At 40.1% G+C, this 25589-nt stretch overlaps 1 protein-coding gene across 8 annotated transcripts in view; it reads left to right on the top strand.

The window, feature by feature from the left end:
* NR3C2 (nuclear receptor subfamily 3 group C member 2) overlaps nt 1–25589 on the top strand; it is a 204288-nt gene that overhangs the window by 165937 nt on the left and 12762 nt on the right. For 7 of the 8 annotated variants that reach the window (XM_064651740.1, XM_064651743.1, XM_064651738.1 and 4 more), the window contains 4 exons: nt 3458–3796; nt 4201–4345; nt 20880–21010; nt 25236–25393. In XM_064651740.1, the coding sequence (XP_064507810.1) occupies nt 3458–3796; nt 4201–4345; nt 20880–21010; nt 25236–25393 (773 nt within the window). The remainder of the gene's footprint in view (nt 1–3457; nt 3797–4200; nt 4346–20879; nt 21011–25235; nt 25394–25589) is intronic. The other variant, XM_064651742.1, reaches the window with a different exon arrangement.

Here is a 25589-nt window from a genome sequence, read left to right as displayed (position 1 = left end):
ATTTAATCTTTAGTTGTTGGTTTCTGTGGGAGTTACCAAACCAGTTGAGCTACAGCACTGGCATAAAGCCAAATGAAAAATACAGTTTTCTTCACTGTAAACATGACTGTCAAGCAGTAATGTTTTTCTCAGCTTCATTTTAAAGGCATTATAATGGAAGAAAATGAAACTAAAACACATTTTAATGCCAGTTTTATATGTCGAAGAATGTTATTTCTTTTTTCTTTTAATGAAAAACTCTTGAAGAATAGAACATAAAAAATTATGCCTAAGTATGTAATCAATTATCTATGTTGCTAGATACTTGATGGAGCTGGTAAACCAATACATTTTTTTGTTATGGTGTAGTTATGGCATGAATGCATTTTTTTGCCTCTGCAAACATGAAAGATATGTAAAGTTCTTTATTTTTAGTCCTATTTTGATAACAGAAAAAAATAGTGCCTGATAAACTTAATGAATAATAATAGCAAACATCAATCTCTATCTACTCCTTCGGGCTTATTTTTAAACTGTTTTCAATGGCCAATGGCTCTGTTAACTCATCATCAGACATTCTGCTGAACTTGGCCATCCTTGCTTTGCTTTTCAGGTTTATTTTGTTGAAAAATCTGTAAATTCTACTTTGTCTTTCTAAGATAAATGTAAACTGTCTTTAATGGTCACAGTGATTTCACCAGGATGTCGTCATATAGGTATAACTGCACCAAATGGGGAACAACAGTATTTTCACTTACTTTTCAGGATTCAATTTATTAGGGTTGCCTGCTTTGCCTGTAACTCCCTCTGTTTTATTTTGCAGAGTGAGGAAAAGGCTCGTTTAACAAAATGTTTGATCAGCTGCTGCTCCGTAAGATGGCTTTTTGGGTGCTAGTATCAGAAATTAGATCTTGAAGAATAGAGGCCATATCCGTGTAACTTGATGCATCAGAGAATAAAAAATCCTTCAGTTCTGCTTCATTGTTTAAATGAGCTTTCTTAAGAGTTTCATAATAGAAAAGTAAGAAATAGGATTTGAAGGGACTTTTTAGAAGGATCTTCTCATCTGCCCTGAGACAGAATAAGGTGCAGTGAAACCTTTCCTGACAGATACTTGTTTCACTTCTTCCTTATAATCTCAAATGACAACTATTCCTCTGTAACCTGTGCTAACGCTTCCAATAATTAGGAAGTTTTTAAGTATGTGTCGTTAGTTGAACAAAAGAATTTTAAACTAAATTTTGTTACGACCAGCACATCTTTATTTGCATATTCAAACCTTTTATTAAAAAATTCAACCTGCCTCACTTGGTCTGGATGTCTGCAGGCAGGGAAAAAATAAGGAACTGCTGAAAGCAGACATATATCAATTAATGAAATTAATTTCCTTCAGCTCTCTGAAGGAAAGGTGATGAAAGTTACACAAAGATCTCTGAAGTTTTCTGTAGGTCACCTGAGGGTTGTTGGTGCTGAGATCAGCCGTGAAGATCCCTTATGGTGTAATGGAAACAACACCAAACTGATGTTCAGATTTTGGACTCGCTGCTCTGTGCAGCATGTGCTGCAGTACTAATGAATTGTATTCAGGTTTTGAAGACAGTAGTCAAGGAGCATCTCTTTTTGACTGGGCACCTTCAAGATCTTCTGTATGATTAGTAACATCGCTGTTTTCTGTAGCAATGTCCCATGTTTACCCTAATAAATAAATTTTTCTGTTGAATCTTGAGATGAACCAGCTCCTCGGAGTTCAAGGTACTGTCCCAGCAAGGAAGTGTTGAAAACAACAGGCTATTGTTGCACTTGGGTGTGCATTGTCCTGGACCCTGGGCGTCTGTATCCTGCCTCGCTCATTCCCAGCCTCTGGCTCCGGGCAGGCAGCCCCAGTGTCAAGGAAGCAGTAAAACATTAATGGCTGCTGTCACCAGCAGTGGTCTGAGAGCAGTAGCAGCTCTGCTGTCGAGGAGAATTTTCTTAAAACACTGGTTTATAGAAGAGCAGTGAGGTGGTTCTGTGGGTCTTACTGGGGAGTTTTCTGCAGCGTAATAGGAGGAGCAGGAACAAGCACATAGAGCAAGCTTTGAAAACTTCCCAGGAGGCAGTGGTGTGGCATGTTGAGTTGATGTGAACGTTTTGATAATGGAGAAGAGAGGAGGGATGAGATGGAGGTTGGCCAGAAAGGATCCTAAAACTACAAAAAGGTGCTGTATTTAAGGAAAGATGAGGGAGGGGAATTGATGGCACAGAAAAAAACTTGAGGAGGTAGACTTGGGAAAGGACATAGACTAAGAAGGGTATTTGCAATAGTATTCCAAGTAGGAGTGAGATAGGCTTGTATTTACTGATGCCAGTAAAAGGAATGTTGTAAAAATCAAGAGACAGGAAGATAAAAGTCCAGACAAGGGTTTTAGGTGTGAACAGATAGATAAGAAAAACTGTATTTGAGAGAAGTTAACTCTGAAAGAGCTGCAAACATTTAAATTTAGTTCATTATTTGCTGATTTTAAAGATTTTATTTTTTTTTTTATGTTTCCCTATAGTGAAAAGGGTGGTGGTGGGTTTTTTGTTTGGTTCTTTATGTGTGTTTTTTTAATTGAATTGTCTTGATTCCTTCCTCATGCTACAAGATCATTTTGCTGGGGCAGGAGCAGAGCTTTCTGCTGGCTTTCATATCTCTGATTCACATGGCAAAGTTGGGAATGCAACCCACAGAGAATGTCTGGCATCTCTTCAAGAAGTGGAAGCACCGTAGCATTGCTGTCTTCTAAGAATATTTAGTAAAGAAAAGTAGGAAGGGTAGCATTAAAGAAAAAAAAAGGAAATTAAAAGAAAAGGGGAGGCAAATCATCCGAGAAATGTTGATAGCAGTGAGAAAGGTGTTACACAAGGCCCAGTCTTTTTTCTTTAAGTGGGTAAATATTTTTAGCATTATTTCAGAATTACTCAAGAGAAGGGGCAGAGCTCTTACGGAAGTATCAAAGAGGCAGAAGCAAATGGACTTGACTAGCTTGGGCTGTTCAGAATAGGTTGACTACATTTCCAGTTGAGGCAAAAGCTTGGGAATGCTCTGGATCTGCTTATTTTTGGCAGACTTCTTTTGATGACCAAATGCAATGAAGAACATGAATCGCAGTCTTGTAGGTGATAAGTGATTAAGCTACAAAACAGATACAGTTCTGAAATTTTTAGTTGGCACCAACCACAATAACTAGGATGTTTTATGCATGTCTGCATGGAGACAGATACTGGACATTTTGTCATCTATAAAAACATCCAGTAAAGCAATGAAAATGAGCTTATAGGTTTGTTTTGGTCATCTTTCCAGTGTGCCAATGCTGCAGGCAGTGAAGTATTTCTTAAGGTTCCGCACCTGTTTCTCTGAAAAACTTTGACAGTATACTTCTGCTTCCATTTTCTATAAAGCCAAGGGTTTTGCTGGCTTTCTGTACTGACTTTGCTCTTGCGCTGCTCATTTTCACAGCCCGCAAGTCCAAAAAGTTGGGGAAATTGAAAGGGATGCACGAGGAGCAGCCACAGCAGCGGCAGCAGCCACCACCCCAGAGCCCCGAGGAAGGGACGACGTACATTGCACCTGTGACCGAGCCCTCTGTAAACACTGCACTTGTCCCCCACATGTCTGCTATCTCACCAGCACTTACTCCCTCTCCTGTTAAGATCCTTGAAAGCATTGAACCAGAGATCGTGTACGCAGGATATGACAGCTCGAAGCCAGACACAGCGGAGTACCTGCTTTCCACCTTAAACCGCCTGGCCGGCAAGCAGATGATTCAGGTGGTGAAGTGGGCAAAGATACTTCCAGGTAAGACCATGAGTCGTTTGGTGAAATGTCACTTGACTGTTTCCTTTAGGTCAAAGAACTATTTGCTTGACAAATTGGGTCTTTAATCTATGGAGTCTGTTTGAAAAAACGCGCAATGGGGAGGTGCAGGATGAACATCTGAGAGAAGATTGTTGCAGGTTTTTTGATTTATGTAATATTTGTTTCATATGTCTGTGACTGATATTGAAAAAGCTTTCATTCTGAATAACAGTCTCTTCGAGTTCTGTCACTGGAATGAAAAATTACAGATTTGTTTTTTCAGAAGTATCCTTTGTGGGAGTGTTGCTCTTGTTCGTGGACTCTAGAAGAGTAATGAGCAATGTATTCAGTGATGGTTTGACCAACCTTTGTTGTTTATGGGTATTTTCTGTTTTCATCTCTAGGATTTAGAAACTTGCCTCTTGAGGACCAAATTACTTTAATTCAGTATTCATGGATGTGTCTGTCATCGTTTGCCTTGAGTTGGAGATCATACAAACACACAAACAGCCAGTTCCTCTATTTTGCTCCAGACCTGATCTTCGATGAGTAAGTATTCCTTAATGACCCTTTTTGGTACAGGCTGGAAGGTTTCCTCTGTCTTTATTTGGTTTTCAGGCTTAAAAAGTAGCTAAATTTTGGGGTTTTTTTTTCAGTGACTCACTTTTCAATTGCCAAAGCTTTGATACTGCCATCCACTTCTCCTTATGTATGTGGATGTGTTTTCAAATTAGGACCATCCTACTGGCTTGAAATATGACTGATACATGACCAAGATTTATAGGAAAGAACATTTCTTGGTATCTACTGGAGCTTGGAAAAATGTCTAACTTCTAGGAAATGTGAATGTTTAAATTACTGGGTTTTTCAGTGCAGTCATATAATGGTGCTTTTGTTAACAATATACAGCTGTTCAATGTGTTTTCTTGACAGTCTTAATTACCCTTCTTTGCAACCATGAAAGAAGCCGAAATGTTTTTTTCAGTAATGAAACATAACTTCTTTTATGATGCATTCAGACAAAAAGAAGGATCAGACATTCTGTCTGAGTATGTGTTCTTTCATATTTTAAGTTTGTGTGTGTTTAGTGCTTTGCTTTTGATGACTATAATTTAATTTCTGTTCCATTCTCCTAGTGTTTATTACAAGGCAGTAAAGTCAAAATCTAAGTGAATACACAGGCAGTCAAATGAGGGTCGCATCATTTTCTTATCCCAGAAGGTTGAGGGTTTTTTCTAGAGGTAAAAATGAGACATAATCAATAAGATGTGAGTGTACTTGAAGGAAAAAAAAAAAAACAAACCAGGAAAAAAATTATCAAAAAATAGCTTACCACTCAATCCCCTAAAGCATTCTGAAATCTTTTTCTTGGAGAAGATGCTTTGTCGCTGTCCGTCTTAATAGGCTGTCTTTGATTTAGGAATTCCTAAATAATTAATGAGTATGAGATTGGTCCCCAAGCAGTGCGCAATATCAAAGGAGGATTCTTTGGTTTGGTTTGTTTTTAAGAGGGTGGACTGGTGATTCATTGCATGTGGTTGAAAATGTAATGTCAGCCATTTTCCTTGTTGAAAGCACCTCCATTACGACTCGGACATTAGAGAATTATCACAGAAGAAAAATAGTATCTGCAGCTAAAGCTAAGTGAAAATGTGAACTTTGAAGAGTTTAGTTCTCCTGGGGAAATGCAGACTAAAAGTTCAAACACAAAAGCAGCTTTCCCTCATCTGAAGGAAATCAGTCAGGGGGTCAAAATTTATTGGACAGGGAAATCAATCCTGCTTGCAAACAAAAGAGTGTGTGCATTGCTAGCATTTGTGATACTACAGATAGAAGCAAATTCCAGAAGTCGAGATCAATTGTGAGTTTTATGCTGCAAGCCTGGAAGGGAGGTGCCTGCAGAGTTATATTGAGGTTGAGGTTAGAAAAAGGGAATGCAGTGTCATCATGGAGTGCAAAATTAAAACATCCCAAATCAAATATATATATATATGTAAGGTAGTGGTCTGGCCTTCTACGTATTTAGTAATGTACTCATTGCAAAGCTCCCAAAGGGAGCAGAAGGCAGTTGCTTCTAAATAGACAAAAATTAACTACCAGGAGCTGTGAGAAGGGGACAGGGGCTTTTGAAGTAGCTAATCAGGGCAAGAAATTTCCTTGGAGATAAAAGAGTAGGAGAACAGTGTTTACTCCGAAACAGTAATGGCCACATTGCTGGAATAGGAGGGGTTTTTGTCATTTTGCTCATGTTTCATACTTGATGGGAATCATAGCTGATATTTGTTCTCAGTTTCTCATGTTGCCACTCAGGATGGTCTTTGGGACTGCATTTAGAGTCCAAGTTTTGGGCTCTCCAACCAAGTTGGTTTTGGAAGTTGTTGGGAAACTGCACAGAGCCTGTGGAGGTTGGCCAAGGTGGTCAAAAAGCATAATACTGTTTGTGAAGTGCTTTGAGGGTTTGCTCTGGAGTTGCTGAAGGCTAATCTTACCTTACTTTTTGAGTACCATGAACTTGGAAATGTAATGTGTAGTTCTAAGTATTGGCTTCTGTTTCTGTGGCACAAGGTTTTATCAGACCTCCCTAAAGTTCATTGCGTGCCACTTTCTGAGTGTTTTACTGTCCTCAGCATTTTAGGACTGCATTAATTAATGCAGAATGAAAGGGAGATGCTTTACAGTGACTTTTCCTTCTGCTGGCTTGAGTGAGTAATCTTTCTGTTATCACCTGGCCAAGATTTTCTTGGTATTTCTTCATATTGTGTCTGCAGAGGTCATTTCCCGTCTCCATGCAAGAAAAAATCAGGAATGTCCCTGGCCAGTAGCATACACTCAGTGCCCCAGAGGGTTCAGTATTTTCTTCAATGAACAGTTAAAAAAGAGTGAAAGTAGAGCCTGGCATTAGCAGAATTATGTGGCTTTGTTTTATGTTAAATGAATTTTCCGTTTACTCTTAACTACTGTGAATAAAAGGAAGTCGTAATGTTTCTGGAAGGCCATGATATATGATCTTATTTTCTTTCTTATTCTGAAGGCCTGTAAACAAGGCAAATAACAAATGAGGATCCCTGTTGTTAATAGCTGTTAAATGTAACTTTGATTGTATAAATACAGTGCAAAATGCCTCCCTACTCATATGTGGTTTGATTTCCTGTTCGGCTTATGGAAGGCTGGAAATATTTGTCCGCCTTCATTTAGTCATGCTACATGTCTAATTAAGTGTACTGTTTGTCTCTATGGATCAGGCATATATTCCATTGATTTAATTGGGTTTAAGTAAACGTGCAGATTTCAGCTGAGGGATAAGAAAATGGCTGCTCGGCCTGTTGCAGAAATGCCTAAAAACAGCTTGAAAAGAGGCATAAAACAGAACAGTGTATATTTTATGTTGTGTTTGTGTAAGTTATGGCATGTGTGGTTTTTTAGTCCATTTCTTTTGTAGCATAGTAGTTGCAATCAAAACTAATATTCTGTAGGCACAAGCTTTGGGTTTAATCCACAGTAAATCGTTAAAAAGACTGTCGTATATGTGACACTGCATAATTCCTATTGCGGGTAAACACTCTTAAAGAATGATTGTTGCATATGTAATAACACTCAAAAGGTGTTGCAGTTATGTTCCTAAAGCTGTGCAAACTCAAATTCAGGAAGGTGCAAAATTCCAAAATTAAAGTGGTCCATGAAGTCATAGTTTAAACCTTTTGGGCATATGCATTGAAGAATGTATCCATAACCAAACCCTTAAGTTATGCTATCCCATAATATTTTTCTCATGTGACTCCTTTGATCAGGTTGGATGAAATGTAGGGATGATACAGGATTGTGTAGTAAGAGACTATTGGTGTTTTTCTTCATTTGTTGCCATTGAGAAACCCTTACCTTGAATGGATCTAGGGATTTGGGAGAACAGAGGGATATTAATGGGGAAGATTTTCTTAAGATGTGGCAAAAGACTGTCCCTAATGCAAGCCCTGAGCTCTGAGACTTTTCAGATTCTTACTGCAAAAGTAACAGAAATCCTACAGAAAAAAAAGTCTGTTGTTTATTTAACTCGTGGGAGGGAGAAAATTTCTCTTTAAGGCTTAACCAAAGACTTTAGCTGAAATTTTCTAATCTAATTCAACCTGAGGCAGGCATATGCATGGACAATTTAAGTCCAGAGCATTAAATGGGTAGAATTACCCACAACTGAAAGCAGGAAACTGAGCGGTGCTGCCTGGAATGGGTGCAAGAACAAAGCAAGGGATGTAGCAAAACAAAATGGTTTGTAACACTAGCTTGTTTTCAGGCATTCTGACTGAAACTATGCACAATACACTGTTTACTACAGGGAACAGCCTAAAATATAATTTTTAAGATATGGTCCTTGAAGGCAGGGAAGTTAGTTGCGAATTCCATTCGTCTTTCCCTTACTGAATGAATTAATCAGTGAACTAATAGCTAAGTTAGTGGCCTTTTGAAGAAAAAGTCCTCAACATTTTTGAAAAGAGGTAGTGTGACAGTTCATGTCTAGAAGAAATCCAGTCTTTCAATAGTAGGAGCTTGTCTTTGCAGTTGAAAAGTCAGATGCCTAAATTCCAGAGAAAGGCAAAGGATGCTTCTTCTTGCTTACTTTGTAATGGGCTCAGACACTGCTGTCCCGCCGGCTAGTGGTGGCAACATCCCAGGTATCTGCTTCCACCCATACATTAAGTCAGGGCATTGGCTGGCAACCTTTCAGAGGCTCAGGAAGGAATAAAAACCATTTATGAGTGCAGCACTGCCAACAGAAACCTGACAGGAGCCAAGACATGGAATGGCAGGGATCCTCGCTCCCACAACGTGGGAAACCAGTGGGAGCAGTGGGACATGGGCTGCCTTTGGAGCCATGGCTTTTGCTCCCAGCACGTCTCCTCCTCCCAGCTGGAAGCCAGAAACTGCATCCCTCATGGCAAACTGCACTGGAAGAGGTATGGTGACTTCTTATTCCTCCATTGGGCAAAAACCCAGCTGTGGAATTGCTGACGACTGTTAAAACTCAAGCCCTGCTCCTCTTTGGCATGTGTTGGTTTCTGCTGGCTTAAAAACCCCAAAAGGACAGCCTGACCCCAGAGTTCCCCCACAGGTCTTGGTATATCTTTTGATTTTAAGTTTTACATGATCTCTTTGTGGATTTCTGAATCCTTGGGGACTTCTGAAGAGGCTCAAGATTCCACGATCATTTACTATTTTTAGAGAATTTACCCTAAAATTACCTTATTTACCATTCCAGCCTTATCTAGCTGTAAAACAGCAATGATGTGGGATACTGGCAGAATTCAGTAATGCTGAGACACACCATGTTGAGACTCTTTAGTACATTAAAGTACAGCATCAATATTTCAACAGTATTTTGCAAATGCACTGAATGACTAATGTGCTGTGTGTTTTCTTTCTCTTTTGATTTTTCTTGATTTGTCATCTGCAGCATAAAGAATAAATCATAGGTGCATAAGTATGCAGGTTCTGAATTTCCTGGCCATTGTACTTTATTCTGTCATTGTTTTTTTTTACCCTAGTCAAGGACTTGAGGATTTGCCTGATAAGAACAGCACTAGGTATTGCATGAGGTACCTGAAAGTATTGAAGTGAATTTGAAAAGCTGAGTCTAAAAACTGGGGCCAGTTTTCACAAACATTTGGATCAGTGATGTCTCTTTTCAATCTCTGAAATTGTTATATTAAGTCATATGCAGCTCAGTCTTGACAGTAAAAGGGTTTCAGTAGAGGCTGCAGTTTACTGAATATTATGTACAAAACATTAAGAGCAGAATATACCAATTGATAGATTGGTTGGTGGTTTTGACTGATAAGGTGAGGCTTCAGGCCATGGATTTTGAATGCAGAAGTGGCTGTCCTTTCATTAGTTCCATTTCAGGCAATTGTGACATTACTGGCTATTATAGTTTGTAGTGCAGTACGGATGGATTTTTTCATTACAAAATTCAATCATCTACTCCAAATATTTTTAAATAATACATACTATGTATGTAGTGTAGTTTAACAAACTAAGTTTATTACAAATTAATATACATACACCCTTTAAAGTGCAAGGTTTAACTTCCAGTAAAATCAAACTGTAGTATTTCAAGCATGTCTCATGCTATGCTTTTGATAATTGTCCCAAGTGTGAGGTTTTAACATTTAAAAGGAGACAGAGGTTGATATTAGCAATAGAGTAGAAAAACAGAGCATACATTTTTCAAATAAGAAAGTTGTTGTAGAGCAAATGAGGTAGAGAGAGGCAGGGAAAATAGCTTCAGTACATTGGGATTTCTGTGAAGTTTCTATGGTAGTGTTGTCATGGGATGTGGATGGGCAGAGGATTTTGTAACATTGAGGAAAGTCATAAAATTAAAGTGAGAATTAAGATGTAGCTCAGCTGAATAGCTAAGATTTTCTTTTAAATCTACATTTAATAACTATGTATATTTTATTAGTAAATAAAATGTTCGTCACCTTTTCATTACGTTTCTAATATCCTCTCACAATATATGCTTGTGGAAGCTGGGACCATTAGGATTTGGTATTGCATAAGGCAGTGCAAGGATGCAGCAGCCTCTCTGTGCCCTTTCTGTGCTGAAGCCTGTAAGTCTTCCTGGTATTCTGATTTCTATGGTAACAGCAGGAAGATAGACGTAATAAAATAAGCTGAATATTTAAGAACAGCTTTTTTTTTAACCTTATATACCTTGAGGGTTTGAGGGGGGATGATTACTTAGATCATCTGTGAATAGTGATAAAGCCAATAAGTAACTTTTTTTATTGCTTAAATGATTACTTTTTTGCTTTTATGTTCTGCAGGATGGTGACTGTTAACCCTTTTGGCTTCTTTTGCAATCTGTTAATCCTGTAGTTTCTAAATTTAGGTACATATTTGTAATCTCTTTCATCTGGCAGTCTCCAAATCCCTCATTTTTAATTAGTGCTGCCGGAACAATGGTTGATGGGAGTTGTCAATGTTCGCTCTTTGCTAATAAATTGTGTGTGTGATCCCTGATCTTGTTAAAAGGTCATCAAGCACTCCTTGATGATCCTCCCTGCATGATTTTTATATGCATATATTGTTTTGATGAGGAGTACTGCATTCATACAAACTGTCAGTGCAGTAAGAAGTATCTTTATCAGTACTTTTTTTATATATGTTGTTACTATTATTTACTTTTTCATTAAGTGCAGCTTAGTTCCCATCCAGAAATGTACATGAAAGGATTTTGTCACATGGCCACCCCACGATAGTGCAGACACAGAAGGAAATTTTGAAAAGCTGCTGTCATACCTGTACATAATGGATGTTATATGCTTCAGCTAGATTTTCCAAGTCTTTATTTTGCTTTTTCTTTGTAAGCAGCTCATTTGTTGGGCAAAGCAATAGATTTGATTTCTTTGCATAAATTTCTAAAGTCTCTGCCTTTTAATGCCTCTGTCTCTAAACATTTCCTAAATTTCTAGAGTGTTTTGGTTCAAACTGTGAAACTGTAAGGGAAAACAGGATATAAAGTATTTTTAAGGAGATCTGTAAAAGTGTGGAAACTACTAGAAGAAAGGTCCATCTAGCACAGTTTCTCATCCTTTAAACTGGCCAGTTGCAAAGAAAGCTTAAGATCAGGGCAAGGGTAAAATGATACTTCTTCATTTGCCTGTTACAGCAGTCAGTGATTTGGGTACTTTCTGAATGTGAGATTGCATTTGGACAGTTGTGCTTAATAACCCTTTTGTACCTTTCCTCTGTGAATTTGCCTAATAACTTTTCGAATACATTTATAATCTTGACGTCTAAAATGTTCCGTGGCAGTCGCTTCTGCAGTTTAATCATGCATATTTGGTTGTTGGAGATGTTTCTAAAGCAGGTGGCTGATAATTTCACGGAGTGCCACTTCATTCCTGTGTTTGTAGTAATAGTGGATATAATCCTTCTCATCCCATGTGTGGCATTCGTCACTTAGATCACCGTCAAGTCCTGTTGTTTCTTCTATGAGCTGAAGAATCAGGTAGTCAGTGTAATCCTCCCTTGTATATCAGTTGTCTGCAATCCCTGGCCATCCTCAGCTCTTCCCTCCATGCTTTTGCCAGCCCATTGTATTAATTCTGGGAGGAGACCAGACTGACATGCTGATTTCAGGACGCAGTGGACGCAGTAGCAAAATTACAAATTCTGTCTTGCTTTTGACTCTTCTCTCACGTCTTCACTTTTTTTTTTTGACAAACACTGAGCAAACATTTTCAAAAGGCAGAAGCCCCCAAAAACCTGTCCTAGGTTATGCCTAGATCTCTTTATTGTGTGATGTTTGTTAATCTTGTTGTTTTGTATGTATGATGGGAGGTGATTATACTGTCTGCATTGTCCATGTAGTGGTTTTCACCTGCCATTTTGTCAGCCAGCCACACAGACTTGCAGGATTTTTCAGTCTTTCACTGGCAGCTCTGGATTTCATCACCTGGAGTCATCAGCAAGCCCTATCACTTCCATAGGTCTGATTTTTTTTTTTCAGGTGATATATGAACACAGTTCTCAGTCCTTGCCCCAGCGTGGAGCTCTGTGAGACTTCCCTGGTAACCTCCATTACTTGTGGGAGATGTCCATTTGTTATTACCCTCAGTCTCCTATTTTTAAGCTGCTAATAATCCCTGAAGAGACCTCCTCCTTATCCCTAAGCTCTCTTTAAGAGCTTTCAGGAGATCTTTTTAATAGCTTTAAAATCCAACCTTGCCAGGATTGCATCCCCACATACCTCTTCATGCAAAGCAGTGTGCAGGTCCTAGACCAGTAATTACCCGTGCTGGCACACTGACAGATGGTATTAGAGCCCATACCCACGATGCATGCCCCAGTTTCCTTTGTGTGGAAACCAGGGCAGAGGAGAGGAGGAGGAGAGGGTTGGTGTTTGCTTAGGTCTCACCCCATATGGCTGTGGGATGCAGCTAGACCTGGCATGTGCAAAGCATTTCCGTCGTACAGACGTTGCCTGTATCCACGAGAACATCCTCGTGCTATCGTTAGAGTGCTCTTACAGATTCGTGAGACGTGACCTCTCTTGCCGAAGTTCTGCTGACTTTCTTCCCGTACAGCATATTTATTTATCTATTCATGCTTCTCTTTCAATCGTTTTGCTAGATATAGAAACGAGACTTACTAGCCTCTGGTCTCTGGAGTGCTCCCTTCCCACTCTCAGACCCATTTTAAGAAATCAGTCACGTTTGTCGCCTTCCATGACTTTTATAAGGGCAATTTAAGCAATAAGCTGCACAGCACGGTTGGTAGTTCAGCAATTCCGTATTTAAGTTGCTTTACAGCTCGTGGATGGATGCCATCTGGTCTTGGTGATTTATTACTATTCATTTTACTGCTTTTTTTTTTTTTCCTGGTCTTTCTAAACCCTCTTTTACTTAAACTTTAGTCTGAAACTAGTTCTCATACTTTGCTTACTGAAAAGGCTCTGGTGCAGAGCCTTCCTGGACTCCTCTATGGAAAGCACTCATGCGAAGATTTCATTTAACTCTTCTGATCTTTCTCAAACACTTCTTTTTCATCTTGATCATCAGTTGGCCCAGTGAATGTTCTGGCAGGTTTCCAGCTTGTGATGTGTTCAAAAGGATTTGACTGTTACTTTTTATGACTTTAACATGAAGACTTGCCCAATGACTTTACATTTAACATGGCATAATTATGCTCTCTTAGTATTGTCTCAGCATGATTTTAGGACATCCACAAGCCTTTTGGGAGGGTTTCTTTTCACTTCTCTCGAGGTCCTTGGCCAGGAGGATTAGGATAGGGCTTTGTTCCTTGCAAGTGTCTCTCTGAACATGGTGCTGCGTTAATCTTTCTACACATCGATGAGTTATTTGCTGGCATCTCCAAATGCCTTTCACATGCTTTGATTTGCTACTTCCTCTGTAGAGTTAAATGTGATTTAAAATAAAATTAGGAAGTCATTTTTCTAGGCTGGTATGAGATGAAGACATGCCTCAGTTGACTTCCAGAAAATGCCAGGCTCTATGTGACAGCGTGAGTAAAGTCTTGATTTTTGAGGCATTGTTGGCGTAAGAGGAGAATTGCCTCTGCATGTGGAATTAGCAGTAATTTTGTTGATAAACCACTGCAAGTGGCAATGAGCCCTGGCAGAATGGATGTATAAAACAATACCTGATGAGCACCTTTTCTGACTGTCAATACCTTTCTCTGATGAACTTTAAAACAGAGTATTTATTGTCATGTGTACATTTTCATCACTTATTATTGAATGTGGTATTGAAAAAGCTTTTTGGTAAAGGCATAATTATGTATTTTCTAATTAAAACTGTGGTTTGTCTCTTTTGAAATGCAAATGCAAATCAAAAGAGAGTATTTGGTATCAGCATTCAGCTAACTGCATAATTAACTGTTAATACCAGCAGATACTTGGGGGTTTTTTTGCTGTTGATGTGCTTAGGATTTTAGGGTTACATAACTTGGTGATTATTAAGTTGGATTTTAGCACAGGTTCTCTGTTAGTGATTGCGAGCTGAAACTCTCCTTTGGCAATCATTATCCATGGGCTGTTGCCAATTCCTTTGTTGATAGGCATATAACAGGAGGACACTTGGCTGAAACTCTTAAAGCAGCTCTAAATTTCTTAGTTGTCTGGGATGGTATTCTCTAGGATCCCCATGAGGATTTTCTTGGGAGAAAGCTAATTTTCAGACTTGACTCCTTTAAGTTCAGTTTAAAATTGCCAAATTGAGTTTAAAAATTGCCAGTTGCTTTGGTGGCTAAAACCCACAAAATACTAGCTCATGTCTGCAGATCTGTTTTAATATGAAATGATCCTCCTTGTCTGACTGTCAGTGTTCAGCATTGGTAGTCTAAAGTCCAGTCCCTGTTTTTTGTCCTGGGTTTGGCAGGTTCTCCTGCCAAGGTCATTGTAGTGACCTTGTGACGTGTAGTACCTGTGCTCCCAGGTATGCACCCCTCAGTCTGCAGCAGCCCTGTCACCTGGGGAGAAGCTTGTGGGATTAAATGATCCTTATCAGAAGGAAGAAAGGTTGCTGGTGGTGCCAAAGATGGGGTATTTATTTCTAATGGCTTACTGACAAGTTGCAGGGAAAATGGACGTGACCCAAATTTCTCTCCGGTAGAAACTGATGACAGAACTGCCATGAATTTCAACGGGCTTGAGTGCCTGCACTTGCCATTGCTGCAAGGTAACAGGTATTTTTGCCTTCCTGGAAGGAAATTACTCTAAAGCTTTGCTTTAAGAGTTGAAGGCAATGTGTTGAAGGGAGTATGTTTTGTCTCTTTCTGCCGTGGCTTGCAGAGTAAGCAGAGATTAGAAAGCGCTGAATAAGACATAAGTACTGAATGAAAAGTCATAATTGAATTTTGCCTGAATTCTGCATGTTTTTTTTGCTTGGATTTTGATCAGTGCAATAACTTAATGATGCTGCTCCAGTACTGCTGACTTTGGTTGCGTTTATAATGGCTTCAAGATGGGAAACAGGTGTCTGTGTATAGTCCATTGTGCAGAGTAATGTACAGTGTGTCCCAGTGCTGCTGAACACGCAGCAGTGCAGGGACTGCCCCTTTGCATGAAAGAGTTGGTTCAGTTTTATTCTAGGTGGTGTCTGTTGCCCCTGTTGGAGCTGTTGAAGTGTAATGCTCCCTCAAGAAACAGTAAAATTGTTGTGAAAATAATATGTCTATTTTTTTTTCTTTCTCCAAGAACCTCAAAACTTTTTCCAGTCAAAGAAGCCCTCTCAAGGCAGGTAAGATAATTCAGGCCAAGGGCTTTTCTGATTAGATGGTTCGAGCAGCTGAACAAGGGATGCTGTGATCCCACGTCCCTGCTATTTTTCCCTCTTTATCCACAGCATCTCTGCCTTGCCCTCAAGGTGTCTGGTGATATTTTGCTCCTCTCTCTGCCAAGTTCAAACTGACTTCTTCTGGCATGGGGGAAAGCGTAACTTGTTTTCTGAGGGTTCCAAACAAGTTTTGACTTCAGGCCTTTGGCAGGTTTTGTTATTGGGTTGCATTTGTTTGATTGGTTATTTGTTTTGGTTTTGTTACAGTATAATGTGCTTTATGAATTTCCCTGAAATAATTAAAGTGGTGGGCAACCTTCAAATGGATACAGGTTTTAGTCTAGCAAAGGAAAGGCTCTTGGTTATAAAATTGGTTCTTACAGTGGGGAAAAGTGTAAAATCAGAAAACACAAAAAATATCTTTGACATCAGATTTTTGCTACAAATCTTGCTTGGTCTTCTCCTCAGTCTTTTGAGCTGCAGAGGCCAAGGGACTAAGTCAGCTGCATGTTTGTTCCTTTGAGGTGCTGTGAAAGGGGATGACTTGGCTCAATTTTTTCTTGGGATTATCAGCAAGCCACTTAAGTCCTGGTGAAACTTCAACACACCCACCACAGCTTTCCCTTTCTTTGCTTTCCTGTCTAATTTAGGAAGATGCCTTGTGCTGCAGCTTTGAATAGTATTCATGAGAAAGTAAATAAAACATAATATCACGTTTGGTTTGGGGCTGAGTTTCGCCTGTCAGTGAATATTTTGTGATGCGTGGGTTCCTCTTCTTGGTTACGGTCAGTGGAGTTGCAGTTTCCACCCTCAACACAGAGATTTGTGATACTAGACTTTGTGATGACTTCATAAATGATAATTTACTTAGTCATAGCAAGTTGTTTCTATTCAGCATGCCTTTAGTTTCACAGTTTTTGATGTGGCTATTTGGTTTCCATGGAGGTCACATAAGAGTATTAATGAGATATAAGACTGGTTTGGTATTTAGGATACCTTGTCTTAAATAGTTTCCTCAAACCTCCCTCCTCTCACGGTGTGACTGCTCAACTCCTTACATATCTGTTGTAGTTGAGTGGCTCATCCCTTGTTGATGTGGATCATCAGTTCCATACCAGCCAGGTGCTCAAGCCATTTGTCTCGTCACTCATCCACAGAGCAGGGGAGCAGGAGGAGCTGGGTTGGTCTGCCACTTTTTCATCCATGTATTCAGTTCTCAGTGATTACATCTTGAGAAGGAAACAGGGTGAGGCATTGGGCTGGTACTGCAGAGCTGGTCTCCATGCAGCCTGCCCATGAAAGGAGGATTGGAGATCTGGAGTCAGTTTGATAGCAGAAATGAGAGAGGTGAGGATGTAAAGTTTACATGGGGTGAGGGGAAGATCCCAGATCAAGTGGGGAAAAAGAAAAGATCAGGGAAAGTACGAGGGAGTCTCTCAACTAGGAACGTGTCTGGTGCAGTTCATGGAGAGAAACCCAACAGCAGGAACAAAACCTCTCTTCCCACCAAGGTGGAGGTGCCTTGGAGGGCTTTTCCAGCAGAAGTGCCCACCTTGTCTCCTCCTGAGGGAAAGGGGGAAAATACAGCAGCAGTGGGGATGTGATGAGCAAATCAGTGACCAGTTAACACAAGGTTCCCGTGGTCAGAGAGGCTGTGCCAGGAGCAGGTGGGAATTGGGCAGAGCAGTAACTGGGGGGATTGGGCTGGTGGCAGCTGCTCTGCCCATCCACAGGGCTGCAGGAAAGGTCAGACAGAATGTGAGCCAGGCATTAAATTAAGCCTGTAAGGAGACACTTGGGGAACTTAAGATGGATTAACTTAAGGTGTAAAGTTTAAAGCGTATTATTATGAAGGAGGATTAAGCTAAACTGAGCTAATGACACCACTTTTGAATGCGTATCCACGTAGCGGATTCAGAGCTTTGGCTCCATGCCTTTTATTACTTAAATGTACTTACCTTCTTAAATGTCCCCATAAAGATACATACCCTTATATTCCAGGTCTTCATATTCTCCGTTTTCGATGTTGAGAAGTTTAGATGTTGTGTCAGAGGCAGGACTGGGTTTGGTTAGTTGGGTTTTGCCTTTTTTTTTTCCCTCCTCTTTTTTTTTCTAAAAAAGAAAGGTAATGGGGAAGACAACATAGAAGATTGTTTTAATTTTTCCCTGTGATGGTAATGGCATTTGTGATGACTTGATGATATTTATTCTTAGATGATGCATTTGGGAAGGAAGATATAACTTTGTTCATGTTACATTGACATCCCTTAATCTCTCTGTGCTGCTTCTCTTTTAACATATTCTATTGCTTTATTTTTGTTGTTACTCTCATGGTATTGGGGTATCTGTGATGTCAGCATCTGAATTTTTCAAAAGCTCTGTACCCTCTTATTTTACACAGTGTGGGTTAAAAATCAAATGCAAAGTTGAGTACTGTGAACTCCCACAAAATGCTTATTTTGCCCTAAACAGAGTCATGAATTAACTAACATAATTTATAGTTAGTAATAATTTGTAAATAAGTAATAAATCAACTGAATTGATTTTTCAAGAGGGAAACTGATTTGAAATTACAAGTTTGCCGTGCATTAAACAAACCACAAAGTAACTTGTTCTGTGTATAATTTTATCTCACTATTAACAATGCCATCAGGTTTTCCTTGAGGGTAACCTAGAGATCAATATTTGTAAGTAGATGAAAGACTGAATATTTTAAAGGTAGACAGAAAAATAACTAGCCAAAAAAACCCTATTACTGAAATTCTTCTGTCTAGGCAATCATATAAAAGCAAAACAAGTGCAAAGAAAAACATAAGGTAGAAAAAGTAAAATGTCAAAAAAAATGCAATGCAATATAAAAAAAGGTTTTGAGTCAGAATACTTTTATGTTGGCTCTCACAGAGACTGTTTAGCCACACTGTTTAGTGAAAGCATGAGAAACCTGAGATAAAGCATCAAAATGTTTCATTTTATTTGCTGTGTGGTTTGTGGTATCTGATGAAAGGTCTGGCGCTTCTCCTCTCTGTGGAGGTCAAACACAGACAGGGATGGTGGCAGCAGCTTTGTGTTCTGAGGCTGGAGAAACTAACCCTGGTGTCCTGCAAAAGTAAGGATGGATGTAATAGACTGTTCTTATTTTGAATCCTTCTGTCTTTGGCAGCCTGAGATAAACCTTAAAATTTATTTTTTAAAATACAAGCATTCATTATTAATCATTTGCCTTTCGACTTCAGTATGTATCCCTCTTAACCTCCTGGGAGAGGTCAGTTAAAAGCCACTTTTACCTATGTCCTAGATCTGGATTTAGTAAGTCTGAGAAGAGGGAGGGAAGGAGGAGGAGCAGGAGGGAGATCACTCTCCGGGGTTTTTCAGGGCCCTTTTCCCCAGCTGTCTTTGGGGTCAGCTCAGAGGTGGCTGCAGCCGTTTGGTCTCTGGGCAATAGCAACCTGTCAGGCAGGAGGACCTGGGGCTGGTTTAGGGGAATGTCCCCAGTGGGAGGTGGGCTGTCATGCAGTGGCCAAATGAGAAGGAGCCCCCATTCCTGGTGCCCTGGCCCTCCATCCTAAGGGCACATCCACACACCATGAGAGATCCAGGTGCTGCTGTGCCCACAACCCTTGGCAGACCTGGGGCTGGAGCAGGACCCTGGGCACAGCAGCTTCAGAAATGCCCATGTTATGCGTATCTGGTGTCTTTTAATTTTGCAAATCCTTTTCTGTTCCATCCAGTGCCAGTTACTCTGGGTCACTCTGTTTATATGACACCACAGGCACTGAGACTCTCTGGGCTTGTGTGCATCCAGTCTCTCAAACAGAGCACCAAGTGGCATTTCGGCCAGCATCCAAAGCATTCAAAGACTATTTTCTATTCATTTTCTTCCATGCAGTCCATGATGCATGATAAAAACAAGTACATATGGCATTACAGCTACTATATTAAATTAAAAAAAAAAAAAGCTGGAAGTTCTTAGTCTCAAGAAAAGGGTGGAGCAGGGTAAAAGTGCAGAACGCATATAACAATGGGGAGTCCACTTTATTAGTATTAAGGAGGAAAATAAAATCTGCTCTGGCAGTAGTGAAATGAAACACCAGGAAGATTATGTCAGTCTTTGTTTGCACACAGTATGATTCTTCTCTTTCACCAACCAATTTGTATATTTGAAAAGGCAGTTGCTTGGTTAAAATAACGAGCTGAACTTCATCCAATTCCATCCAATTCCCCAATTATGTGGAAAAAATGTTAGAATATAGACAATTGGTTTTGAGAAATTTTAAAAAAAAAAAGTGGTGGTCAATGAACAATTATAGCACCTTATCTAAGTACCTAGACAGATAGATAGATAGATAGATTGATATGTATGTATCACAGTTTCAGTTGAGATGGGCAATTCTCATTGACTGATTGCTGTAGTTGTTGTGGATTGGGATGGCAGCTTTAGAATTTTAGCAAAAATTCTAACTAATTCTGCCTGAAACTTTGGCAGGACAGGTTAGCCTAGGATTATGTCAGAGAAGAGAGATGAGGTCTGAACCTAAATTTATGAAAATGAATTTAAAGAAAAAAAAAAGTTACCTAGGATACAAGTCATGTATCCTAACTAGTTTGTGATTTAACAGGCAAAAGTCTGTGTTAATAAATGATTTTCTTGTCTTACATACTCCTTTATTCCAGATTATTTTAGATTATTATTTTGGAAAAAAATACCCATTAGTTTTGGATATTTCAGTTTGTTCAGTTTGAACAAGATATGTCAACTGATGGGAGAGTGTGTCATTTAGAACATGTATGCACTGGGTGTAGGTTTCTCTGCACCACTTCTGACCTCTTCAGCAGGCATGTTTCCATCAACCAGAGCAGAGCTGCACAAGCACTGACAATTCAAATACATTTTAAAACATTTTTGCCAGTTCATTGACATCAACAGTGTATAAAACTCTCATTACGTTTGTTGCTATTCCTTTTGGGGGAGTGGATGTTAATGTTGCCTTTGGTCTGCTGGGTAGTGAAGTGAACTCCTACACCATTGCACATGGTGTAGGAGCAAGGTGATGCCCAGGTCTCCCAAAGTTCACAGTCACTGGGGGCACAGGGACCAGGCAGCCCTCCAGGGATGGCAGGGCTCCAACTTCTTCTCCATGTTCCTCAACTCCTTTATGGTGTCTCTTCCTGACCTCTGTGTGATCAGCTCTTGGTTTCTAGGTCACACCTCACTTTCCTCGTGCGTGGCCTCCCCCACACATGTTGTGCTCTCCCATATTTATCCTCTGGATTTTGTTTCTCTTTCTTTGCAGGGAGCGGATGCGCCAGTCTGCGATGTTTGAACTGTGCCAGGGGATGCACCAGATCAGTCTGCAGTTTGTCCGCTTGCAGCTCAGCTTTGAGGAGTACACTATAATGAAAGTTTTGCTGCTGTTAAGCACAGGTAAGTTGGATTCGTGATTACATGGGAATACTTGAATATATTCCAGTTCACAGAGAGATGCAGTGATTTTAACTACGTGATAAAAGTGCTGAACTGTTTCCAGCTGGGCCGCAGGAATAAACCTAGGTTTATGTCTTGGGGTTTATCTGCAGTTAGCACAGGAAGTGTCTTTGCAATTTGGATGTGTCACACGCGTTGGAGGGACAGGAGTGGACAGGCACAGGACTTTAGCCTTCTGCTCCTTAGGGGAACCACATGAGTAGACCAGACATGCCAAGAAAGTGCTACAGCTGTGGGGACTGAGGCAAAATCCCTGCTCAACATTCAAAGCCACCAGAGTTTAGCTGACTTTGCATTACCTTCAAGATCGAAAGATGTGCATTGCCAGTATGGCAGAGCAGGTGATTTTGTAATGCCAAGTGATTTTAGAATGGTAAGCTCTTCTACAGGCTTCTGAAAGTTTAACAAATGACAGTACCTGCTTTATTTTTTTCTTGAGCGTCCTGCTTGGAGTTTTAAGGTACAAAATTACATCTTGGTGTTTGTTACAGCACCGTGTAGTAATTAGCATGTCTCTTGGTCTTATCTTACCGAAAATATTGAAAAACTCCTGTCCCAGTACAATTGTACAAATATACAGGCAGTTAGTACATTACTTTTCCATCAATCTTGATGAAAAATCCAGTTACTTATAAACAAACTTTTCTCTGTAGAACCATGTTCCTTTTTGTGGGATCCACTTGGTGACATCATGATGAGCTAACACATCAGTTTGATGGGCAGACATTTGTGATGTCACTTCAGTGAACTCACCAGGGAAGAATTCCCCTGACAGTAGGAGGCTGGAGGAGAGGAGGAGCAGCAGGAGATCAAAGGGGCCACTGCGCTTATTCTGGCCTTCATTCACAAGCTGTCAGCAGCAGGACACGGGGGCCAGGGGCTGCCAGGGCTCATGTTGCACAGAGCACCTCCCTGTTTGGTGGTGAGTGGAGCCCTCTGAGATCCCACTGCCTTCTCCCATCACCTGCTGCCACAGATGAGGGAAGAAGCAAATGGCAAGTGGGAGGCATGAGTTGTGCAGCACTGACCGGTGCCCATCACTGAAACCACTAGAAACCAGAGCAGACGGGTGCAGTGGCAGATTTAGGCACCCAGGAGCCTCCCAAGTCCCCATCCATGGCATGGGCATGTTGGCTGCAGGAACAATTTGGTGCCTACAAAGGGATTTGTGGCATCCAGCAAAGCTGAGTGGCCACCCCTTCGGGTGAGGTGCTGGGATGGGCACTTTCTCCCTCCCCGCCGTGCCTTTTGCCCATCCCATCGAGCTGGTAGCTCTGTGGTTAAAGCACCTGCCCTTGAGGGAGGTCGTGAAGCCGCAGTTCCTGTCCATGCTGGAGGGGATTTGCATCAGCTAACAGAAACCTCTTGGAGCTGTAAGTTTTTTGGGCCCAGCTGTCTCCCTCCCTCCTTCTGATTGAAACTGTTCCAGCTCACTGGGATGGGGAGAGACACTGCTGGTTAGGGAGCACTTTCTGTCCTGGCCCACAGAACCTGACCTCCAGGTCCCACTCCACCAAGGGGTGGAGGAGATGGTCTGCCAGTGAAACAGGAACAGTGGGGAGTTGATACACTCCAGGGTTGCCCTGAGGGGTAAGTGGGCTTTTTTAAAGATTGCCACTTGGGGTCTTTTCAGAAGCAACTAGCAGTGCTTAACGTGGATGTGCTCAGGGGGGTTGGCTCCCAAAACGTTCCTGAGAGAGTGTCTGGATTGGATATCTGCCTCTGCAACTTTTTAATCAACCCTAAAGGGGGAGAATCTTTAGAAAAAGAACCTGAAGGCATTCTAAAAATGTAGTAAAGTGTCTTTAAGCTAGGTATTTATTATTCTACCCTCTTGAGAGTATAAACTAATGAGTTATTGCAAGAATCTGTTAGGCGAGATCAGCCTGGCCAATTAACATCAGTGAGCTGGGTCCCTTTGAAACACACACCACGGTCACTAGAAAACCTGCTAAAAATAGTTTGTTTTGAGAGAATCAGGATATTTATGAGAGAGAGAGAAGAATGAAATGGAAATGAAGACAGTAACAAAACCCAGAAAGTGTCATGTGAAGGGCAGCAAACCTGTTTTTGAATGATTGCACCTTTGTACAGTCTTATGACAGAAAACACCAGGTTTGTTTTCATTTAATTTTTTTTATTGAATCATGTGATGAGCAGAGTACAGGTTATTCTGAAACTTTCATGGCGACCACATCAAGGAAGTTTCACTCCATTTACATGTAGAAGAAACCACACATTACAACTCAATTGTTTTCTTGCTTTCCACAGACCATAGATTTTGGGAGCTTGCCAACAGCATTGCTGCATTTAATAAGTAAAATCAGAAACACTGGGCAAATCTCCAGAATTTCATGTTTTGCTTGAGTTCTCTTTATTTGTGGTCTTTCTTTCTTTCTTAATAATCTGACTGGGGTGATGGTATAATAATTTTCAGACAGAACAGTAAAATACATAGTAGTAGACAAAGAAAGAGTGGCTCTGACAGTCTTTAAGCAGCATGTAGGAATACAGGCCTGTAAATATTAAAGGAACTGTAAAGCCCATGTAGATTTGTGTAAGGGCCACAGAATGCCCTGTTGGCTTTAGTCATCTTGATGGGTGCCTCTGTGTTCATCCAGCTTGAACTGAATGTATAGATTTGTTCCAGACAGTTTCTTTTATCTGTCAGCTGTTTCCATCTATAATTTAAAAATTAAATATTATGTTCATTTAATATGAATATACAGTGTTTATATTGTGATTATATAATATAAATATATAATATTTACCAAGAAGTAGTCAGAATGGTGTATTATCTCCTAGGCTTTTTCTAAAGATTCTTCCTTGTGCCCCCTTCCAGCACTTGATGGTCTCAAGTCCTTTCTGTTCTTATGGTGGTACAGCTCCTCCTTGTTTTGCATTGCTAAATTGCTCTGAGAGATATTGATGATTTTTCTTAAAGCTTCAACTCTGGAGCTGTTTGGGTGGTTGTTACATGCTTATAATGTGGTTTCAGTGGGATAGAGGGCAGTTAACGGGATCGCAAAGAGAAGGGAATGGATGAACAAGACAATTTCTGTCAAGATGTTAAGTCAGGATAAGCTAAACTGGAAGATCACCTTTTTTTTTCTTTGCTTTTTTCATAGATAACTTCCCATTTAGCTTATTTTGACAGGAGTTTTCTGGCTTGCTTAGGAAGTAAACTCATTCCTAAGTTACAGTGTAGTATTATATCTTCTTTCAGTGGACTACCATTGGGAAATACAGAGAAAAAAACATTCCATGGTCAAGCAGTGTTCAACCAATTCAGATACTAAACACCAGAACATATTGAGTAATGTTATAAATAACCTCTTTGGGATTTTCATAAGGATCTGATCCTAATAAGCCATTTCTCTTTGGGGCAGAACCTGCTGGAGTGCAACAGTATTTGCAGCCTGCTTTTGTAATTAGCCTTGCTGACATCAGTCACAGTACAAAGTATCAGAAAACTCTGCTTTTAGCCCTTCTGTGAAATGATGATTCCCTGATCCTGATTCCATCTCCCTCTGGCAGATGGAAACTTCATTAGGATACTACAAATGCTTGCAACTGTATGTTGTGGTCAAACACTGGGTCGGGATGCCTGTTTGGAAAACAGTCTTCTGTTCTGTGCAGAATAATGGCTCTGTTTGTTCTAGGTGGTACACAGATGCTTGCTAACATTCAAAGAAATTTTAGATCTTACTTGATGGCTTAAAAATGTGTCACTTGGTCTAGCATTTCTGCAGATAACAGCTGTAGTTCTGTACTTTCTCCTCCTCTGCCAAGTGTGGGGAATCATTCAAGAATGATAAATCACGTCTTCAACTTTAAAAAAAAATATCCTTGATCCATCTGCCTTTTTTTATGTGGTTGGATTGTATTAAAAACAGTTCAGACATGAGGTTAGCATGTGTCATATTTCTGAGATATTATCTTGTCCTCTGCCACAGCTTCTGCAATCACACATCTGGAGAGGATGCCTGAATCGCTTGAAAATCTGTATGATGTTGTTGCTCCCTTACCAGTGTCTATAAAATTATGGACTTTGCTTAAAGATTTAATTCCTTCATCCATTAACTTGTGTAACTGTTTAAGTATGCACATCAAAAGAATAAGCAATGCAGTTAATATTAATTTAAGACTGTCTTTTCAATGACAGTTCCCAAGGATGGTCTCAAAAGCCAAGCTGCATTTGAAGAAATGAGGGCAAATTACATTAAAGAACTAAAGAAGATGGTAACTAAATGTCCAAGTAACTCTGGGCAAAGCTGGCAGAGATTCTACCAACTGACTAAACTTCTTGACTCCATGCATGATGTAAGTATAACTCCTCAGGGAGTGCAGAAAAGTTAAGCAAAAAATCTCTCCATTAAGGTAAACCAGTAGTCTTTAACTGTGTTAACTGATAAGGAAGAAAAAAGTGAAATTCTTTTTAAAGGAACATCTGAGAGAAGTTGTTAGATGAATTTAAGGACAAGTGCCAAGTAAAATAAGAAGATATAAGTCATTAAGG

This window comes from Pseudopipra pipra, chromosome 4 (genome assembly GCF_036250125.1).
Source record: "Pseudopipra pipra isolate bDixPip1 chromosome 4, bDixPip1.hap1, whole genome shotgun sequence".
NCBI lineage: Eukaryota > Metazoa > Chordata > Aves > Passeriformes > Pipridae > Pseudopipra > Pseudopipra pipra.
The sequence above is the reverse complement of the archived record's forward strand: the minus strand, read 5'-3'. Positions and strand labels throughout refer to the sequence as shown.